Source organism: Rhodamnia argentea, chromosome 2 (genome assembly GCF_020921035.1).
Source record: "Rhodamnia argentea isolate NSW1041297 chromosome 2, ASM2092103v1, whole genome shotgun sequence".
NCBI classification, from domain to species: domain Eukaryota; kingdom Viridiplantae; phylum Streptophyta; class Magnoliopsida; order Myrtales; family Myrtaceae; genus Rhodamnia; species Rhodamnia argentea.
The window spans coordinates 16,801,006-16,808,872 of record NC_063151.1 but is presented as its reverse complement, the minus strand read 5'-3'; the positions used below and the strand labels follow the sequence as shown (position 1 = coordinate 16,808,872).

The 7,867-nt window shown below is 40.0% G+C and overlaps 1 protein-coding gene across 5 annotated transcripts; it reads right to left on the bottom strand.

Moving 5' to 3' along the window:
- Positions 1 to 717: 717 nt before the first annotated feature.
- LOC115757532 (NAC domain-containing protein 83-like) lies at positions 718 to 6,820 on the bottom strand. Of its 5 annotated transcripts, none has more exons than XM_030697801.2 (6): positions 6,724 to 6,820; positions 5,438 to 5,661; positions 3,789 to 4,015; positions 3,513 to 3,686; positions 2,390 to 2,684; positions 718 to 1,342 (listed from the first exon to the last, which is right to left on the bottom strand). In XM_030697801.2, the coding sequence occupies exons 2-6, from the start codon at positions 5,601 to 5,603 to the stop codon at positions 1,074 to 1,076; spliced, it is 1,131 nt and encodes a 376-aa protein (XP_030553661.1). In that variant the 5' UTR covers positions 5,604 to 5,661; positions 6,724 to 6,820; the 3' UTR covers positions 718 to 1,073. The 5 variants fall into 5 exon arrangements, with proteins under 5 accessions (XP_030553661.1, XP_030553662.1, XP_048130358.1 ...); XM_030697802.2 differs by having other exon boundaries at positions 6,539 to 6,798; XM_048274401.1 differs by lacking the exon at positions 6,724 to 6,820 and adding an exon at positions 6,317 to 6,499.
- Positions 6,821 to 7,867: the final 1,047 nt, after the last annotated feature.

Sequence of the window (7,867 nt, the reverse complement as noted above, 5' to 3'; positions counted from 1 at the left end):
CCCGGAGAGTGTCGGTGCTTCCTAATCGATAAGTACGTTGCACAAATTGTGCCGTGTTCGGCATTCTTTTACTATTTGTACAAATGGGTCTGTCTAGTAAGGGTGCTCTCGAAATCAATGCACGTTCGGCCATAACGATCATACTTTCGATGTCTTTAGCAATGGGGTAAAAGTCGACAAGAATGGCCTTTGGAGCGATCCGTGTCTCTGGCCGGGAGATATCGCTGTCCAACGCATCGTTCGTGACCGACAAAATTAATAATGTCTTAGCGGTGTTGGCTGCGGCATGCACTAATCACGAATGTTTGGTTTTTTTTCTCGTGTGGCCGGCTCATCAATCGTCTAGACCCTTGTCAGTTGCATTGTCCCTGTCGTGTTTCCTAGTCAGAAGTCTGTCTTTACTGCTCCAACCAAGCCCTCCATCAATTTAAATTCCGTTGGTAAATTACTAGAATAGAGAATTAAATATTCTGGGTACGCAGCCCCCGTAAACAGAATTCTTTAATAAGAACGTCAAGAATTCCGACAATAATGAACTTGCCAATCAAAGAAATGAAAAAGAAAAAGACAACAATAAACTTGGTACAATGACGTAGGTCGAGGCACCGTATAAAAACCCCGCAACTGTAGATGAGTCAGCATCATATAATCGACGCAACGAAAACAGAAGATACCATGTTAGAAATTGCGGATTTGATGTTTCCTACTTCCTTTTCAACCTCAATACTCGAAATTTCAGTACAATATACACAGACCAATCCTATTAATATTTGTAATTGACATTGGTAGACTAAGTACAAGGAGATGGAAATAACTACTTTCCATTATTCACACATACATCACAACAAAGTTATCAAGTCCCCATCCATTTGCTATTGTATCCAATCTACTACTCTTGTGGCCATCAATCAGGTCGTATTCTCTTCTCAATGTACCCTAACCTCTTAAATCAGCTAAAGACCATTTTGTATACCTATCCCTGCATATTGCTACCGCTATAATCATACAGAGAGCACCGTGTTCTTGATTAATATGATTAAGTGGCAGGAAAAGAAACTCCAAAAGGGTAAGGATCAGAACAGGAAGGGAAATGGTATGAAGCACAACTTCTTCAACATATTGGTTTTCTTATCAGACTTCCTTCTCCTTTCCAAGGCTGAAGTATTTTCACTTGTTGAAGCACGGGATGCAATATTTTCGCAACCAGATTGGCTTTTCCCATCTCCAACTACATGCTTCAGATTCCTCTTCTTTGCTGCTTTACTTCCTATAGCTGAAGCTGTATCGCAAAGAGAGGAACCAGTTTTGGGCATGTCTTCCCGTTCATGACTGGTAAATGATCCTGCAGATGATTGAATATTAATTTGGTTGCCTTTGTGCGATTCAGATCAGTGAAATGATAGTAAAAGCAATTTCTAGCATTCCAATCTAAGTAGTAAGAAGAACTAGTGTCTACACTGACCGTAAGAAATTCTTTAAGAACTCCAAATAGCATCCATGTGCAAAAAGTACTAGAGGTATATGACAATACTTTTGGCAGTAAAAGAAAAGAATTTACATCAGCAGAGACAAGTTAGCTTGGCTTCACTTTACAACTGTTCCAAATCTCTTACAGAGACCAATTACCACTTAAAATTAGCAACAGCAAAGCCACAGAAAACCTGTCAAGCATAATAATGGACTTTGCATAGATCGTGGAAAATTAACTTGCGTTAGCGATCCTTCTGCTGTCTGTCTGATCTAATTCTAGATTCCGCACTTCAGGTTGTATAAATTGAACAAAGAAAAAAAGCAACAAATTCAGTCATTTCTTTATGTTAGCTGGCTAATTCCCTCAAAATGGAAAAGGTCTCTGTTCTTCTAATTCAGGGTCAAACCAAAACTATTCATTTAAGAGTTTCAAGTTGTTTATGTATTAGAAAGAATCATAGGATGCAATATCTTCTGCTTCGTATCCCCAGAATCCTGAAAGAGAGCTTCCGCTTCCCCACAAGTGACTCTTTGGAGAAGAAGGCCCTGACAAAGAATAAGCAGGCACACTCTTCTGTACGCTTCAACATCCAAGGCATCAGTTAGGAACACGGATTGGAAAGAAGACTCGGGAGGTGAGATTATCACATTATATAAGTTCATTTTTTTTCTGTCACTAAGGAAAAGGCATGTTCGTATAGGAATCTAAGAGCCGTAAGCAAGATAAACAATGAAATTGCATAAGCATGCTAATTCAATCTACACCCATAAGCAGAGTAAATTAGCTATTCTCAAAATTGAAGACCATATAAACACTTAACAATGATCGCAACTCCCAACGATGAAATTAGAATTAAAATATCAGAAGTCAATAAAAGCACTTAATTTGCCTAGGACTTTTCTTTTTCCTAAATATTACCTGAAGTCACTTCATGTGTAACCACATTGGATGGTTTAACAGTTGACACACTGAGCTTCGCATGAGCATCCTTCTGCTGCACCTCTCGGAGCTGTTCAGCCTCAATGTCTTGCAAAAGGGCCAATGAATCAAAATATTCATCTGATGACTTGGTCAAGCAACTAGAATTGTCTGAACTAGAGGAAGGTGACTGAGGAATATCAAGATCCCGCAGCTCCAAGAAGTCATCCAAGGCATCAACATTTGCATGCAGGTTTTCCATAGGATGGTTCTGAGGAATATCTGCTGCAACGACCTGTAATTTCCAAATATATTATCCACCCACTCATGCTAAGAGAATTTTACCACCTGGCAAGCAGTTCATCTCCCATTTCCGAAAGAACAGATATAGGATAAAGCAACAAAGGAGGAGATCATACGAAGACAGAAGTCACAGAATCTATTTTGCTCCTTTAGTCAAGTGAGAAAATGTAAATTTTATTGAGCAGGATGTTCTCTCAAAAAGTAGACAAAAAATTAGCATCATTACCATGATTACAATGTATCAAAAGCTTATCGCAAGACCATCTAAGCTCAGCATCCTATATTTAAGATGTTTAGAGTAACTCAATTTAGGGGGACTTCTATAGCATGCAATAACCAATTTGGTGAAGAAAAATCTCGAAATAGCAAAACTAGCTGATCTTACATGATTGAAGACCATAATGTAACTTATTCATCAGGACACTGAAAAATGTTTGTCACTTAGTGATGCAAAAACAATAGATGGACGGGGAAAACCAAGTCATATCTGAAACAGTAAACTCATAGCCCATAACGTTGTCATCATTAGTTGTGCGGACATCAGAAATGATCAAGGTCATCCCTACCGGGAGCATTATGATAACCACATGAAAGATGAAGAATATAACTCATCAAAAGTAAGCCCTTATGGAAAGAATGAAAATTCAACCACCAGACATGGATATCTAAGCAGTTTAGTGCTTTTCTAGTAGAAAGTATCGACCGTGAATTATCCAACATAAGAGGCTACATACGTTCAAGGTTACATACCTAGATGCAAAGATGTTCAGAAGAGTTCAAGAAGCATTCAAGGAGAGCAAAATTGGATTGTATAATTTACCTGGTGGTCACTTGTGGATCCTTGTTCAGTATTGCTCCTGGAGGTAATGGCAAGCAAAGCAGTTGACAGGAGGTTGCATCCTCTAGTGATGTCAGAACCATCAAATGTACGGGCCATTTTCTGGTCAACTACATAAACACGTTCTTGGAAAACTCTGCAAAGTGAATTGACTGCCTGCATTTTGCCCAACCAAAGTAAGAGTGGTAAGCAGATAAAATGATTAAAGCAAAAGAAACATCTTGATATTTTAGCCTACAGCTCAACCGATCTTGTTACCTTCGCCCTGGTGTCACAGTTTGACCCATTCCATGTTATTTTGTACTCCTGCATTATCCAATCGGTTTTAAAACCCTCCAAAGCTTGTCGATCACAGAATTCGAGAGTTGTTTTCAAGCCGCTAATGGAGGAATTTAAAGGTACCCTAAGGGGATTCCCTTTGGGCTTCCAGAATCCATTCTCTGGAGCTCTATTATCCCCCGAACATGTCAGGTACCAAATACGATCTGCATATATCATCTCCATGGGTCAAGTACAATTCTAACAAGCACTTCTTATTTGCTTGATAGGCTGACAAACAGTTTTCTAAATCAAATGCACTTTTCTTAAACAATCAAAATGAAACCGCTTGAAGCCAAAAGTGCAGTTCCTCTAGACGCGCAAATGATTTTTCACTTTACTCAATTTTGTCTCTATGAAACATTGCACCACCTATTATTTCCCTACTGCTAGCATCGGCAGGTACTATAACAAGACACATACAACTTTAAGATCCGTTATAAATATTATGTCATCAAGAGCATCTCGTTGACTCAACCTGACTTTGGAAAAGGCACATGCTTCTTGCCCAAAGCACAAAATGGCCAACACAAGTGCATCATAATAGACACAAACGCCAAAGGAAAAATGTGAGAAATAAGTCTTCTCAAATTATAACTTCACATGTCATTGTTAGTGTTCCTTCTTTTTTTTTTTCCTCTTTTCAATAAGATAATTTCATTGCCTTTCAAGAACTTGAGAGGGGACTAGGCCCACATACAAACCTCTAACAGGGTGACACATTCTCTTCTTTCTCAAGATAATAAAAAGTTAGTTTGCTTTGGTGTTCCATTTTCCTATAGCACTATCAATTAAGAAATCACAACAGTAAACACTAGCTTAGCTAGCACATCAATACTAATACGTAGGACAGAGACTTTCTGTCTTGTGAGAGGTACTAAAAATCGGAAAACTTTTACTTCAACCAGGATTATAATTGTATAAAGACACAACAAGTTCTGGACTCTGTCCGACTGGTATATTAAGATGATCGTAATAACCTGAAACATGCCTCTCCCTATTTATGAAAACAGGTTTATCCAAGAAGTTACTAATTTAGAAAGTGTGAACATACAGTTGAGATGCAATTTAAATCTCCTTAAATAGGCGTGACATCCAGATGGGTGAGAATTGCCATCCAAAGGTAAGAAGCACAGAGCAAGGGAGGAGAAATATAGGCTGTCCCTTAGCATAACAGAGATTGTCATACCAAAGAAGTAATTTCGCTTACATGGTCTCCTAACTCTTCGAAATATTCTGATATGATGACACAGGAAAATCACTTATCTATAGAAGTTAGACATCATGCTGCTCAAGCATTTAAAAGTACCAATTAAACCTAGTGGTTGCATATGGGAAACACGGCATACGGAGAATACAGAGGTTTTTGAGCCATCTATACTTCAGTGTAGACCCCCAACCAGGTCCAGCAAGAAGTCAAAGATATTGTTGTTTCACAGGATTCATAGGACTATTTACTTAAACAACTGAATGGTCTGACAGTGCAGGCCAGCATGAGGGAATAAAAGATGGCGAATTGCTCAAAATTAGATATTCAACAGTAAGTAAAACCTGAAAAGAGCAAAAATTTGCAAAAACACAACTCTTACCAGGTAAATTTTCAGGCCGATAGCAGTAGGGATTTATATCACGGATTACATTCCCAGGAAGAGAATTTCCACTTGTAATGCACTCCAAGGACTTGAACACTTCCTCATCAGAACAATCATACTTAATGTCGGCCAGAGGTTCAGCTGCCAGAGGACACATGATCATAAAACTAGAATTGAATTGTCACTTGAGAAAATGCCCCACGACCAGGATGATTTTCAATCTGGAAAAGAGCATAAGAAAAGTGAAGGCAATGTCCCAGGAGAAAAAAGGTAAGGTAAAATTATTTAGTCGCCAAAATAGTGTAACAAATTAAGAGCATGGATACTTGAAATATTGCAAAGTGAAAGCTGCAATTGGAACTTCACAAGTACAATGGGGATGACTAAGCACGTCTAGTTACTTTCTGATAGTTATAACCACATTTGAGAAATCATTCAGTTGTATCCTCAGAAATAAAAAAAAATGTGGTTTTAGTTGCATCCATGTTAAGTAATTTATTCCAAAAGTAAGTTGCGTATAAGTTAGGAGTGGACAATTACAGACCATAACTAAAGGTCCCAGATGATGCAGCCTGGATATGACAAAGTTATGGAAGTATGAAATCAAGCATATAGAAAATCACATTCCAGCAAAACCTCACCAAAATCTGTTGTGTTCGTAACATCGTGAATGCAACAATCATAAAACGTTGATAACAAGAAGAACCGGCAAAGTGGGTTCGGCCACGTGAATCTTCTTGCGCCCGTTGGGCTCAACCACAAAACACTCGCGATCAATACAAAGAATAAGCCGATCAAAAGAAAAAGCATAATCCCAAGACCAATTACAGAAAAATCCAAGACCCCAAGAGTTTCTCGACTGATGGCTCAACTCACGCTCTTCATCTGGAGCAGTAAGAAACAGCGATGCTCATAAGTACCTAATCCGGCATCATAAGTGCAGTCCTACAGCCATCAACCAACATCCGCCTCCTAAATTCTCTAATCTGATCGCTATCGATTCAAAACCCTTACAGAGGACGATCGCCACACTCGGACAACACTTCCACATTCAGAAAAAACCCCACCCGACCCGCGCTTCAAAATCAGGAAATTTACCCAAGCTCCGACGAAGCAGAAAGCAATCGGTTACCTCCCAATCACCCCCGTCCCTCCCAGAACTAATCGGGCGGGGAATCTGGGAATTACAGGCCGCGAAACAGACGCGAGCGAGTTCGAATCGCTCTCTCAGTTGGGAATTACGATCGCAATCGAAGAAGGGACAGTGATCGGGGGATTCTAACCTAGCCGAAGACGGCTAAGAAGAACCGAAGTCGTCGTCGTCCCCACTTCACTCGCTTTGGTCGCGCTTTGGTCCGAGAAAGAGAAGGCAGTGATGGTTTTTATAGTTGAACAGGATCGTCACTTGACCGTGGTTAAGGAGCTGCCCGCGCACGCAGTTAAGGCAAAAGGTCACTATGCACCTATCCCTCCCCATTATCGTCACTCTCGGCGACGTCACGACACGAAGAAGAGCTTGGGAGCATCATTTGGCCAGTGAGAGTTGATTACGCGGCGTGCTCCCATTGGTCCTGCTAGTACGGTGAAGTGGGCCCCGCCAGGCCGCGGATGCATCAGACCACGGATCCACTTCATCTCGGCCGTTACACGTCGCCAGCCTATTGTAGTACCGAGCGCATGCTGCATTTGCTCGGGGGACCCGGTTCGTTGTGAATCCGAAAGAATCTTCGGAGCCGTCGGGACACGTGGCGCGGTTTAGTTTGGTGTCGCTGACTGTGTTCTGCTTGCTCATTTCTCTCCATGCCGCAACCCAAAAAATGTGTAGTCTTTTTTTCTTTTTCTTTTTACCGTCGGGCTACCGAAAAAAAGTGACTTTTCTAGAAAATATTTTTTGAAAATTTATTTTTCAAGAAAATGATAAAATAATTTAGTATTTGGCTGACACCCAAAAATCAACTGAAAAATACTTTTTGTCTATTGGTAAGAAAAATCTCATTTGATTTTCAGCGTCGTCATCTAGTCGGAAATTACCGACGTGGACCCGGCTTTCCTGCATGGCACGGCCGGCATCAACATGGACAATTTCGAGTTTTAATATTTTTTTAATTTGAATTTATGAATTCTTTTTTCCTTTTTTGTCTTTCTCTACCAATCGCCGGCGACCGGCCATAGGCGAGGGACAAGCTTGGCGGCCTCCGGCAAGCTCGATCTCGCTCGAGGCCGATGACCAGCAGAGGAAAAAAGAATAAAAAAAATAAACAATTGAAACTATTAAAAAATAAATAAATAATAAAAAGGAAAAGAAAAATAAAATTAATGTGAATGAGTGGAGGGATGAAAGACGAGGGAATTTTTTTCTTCTTTCAAAAATAGATAATCATTTTTTCCACTTTTGAATATGTTTCTTTCATGGGTGAAACATATTTT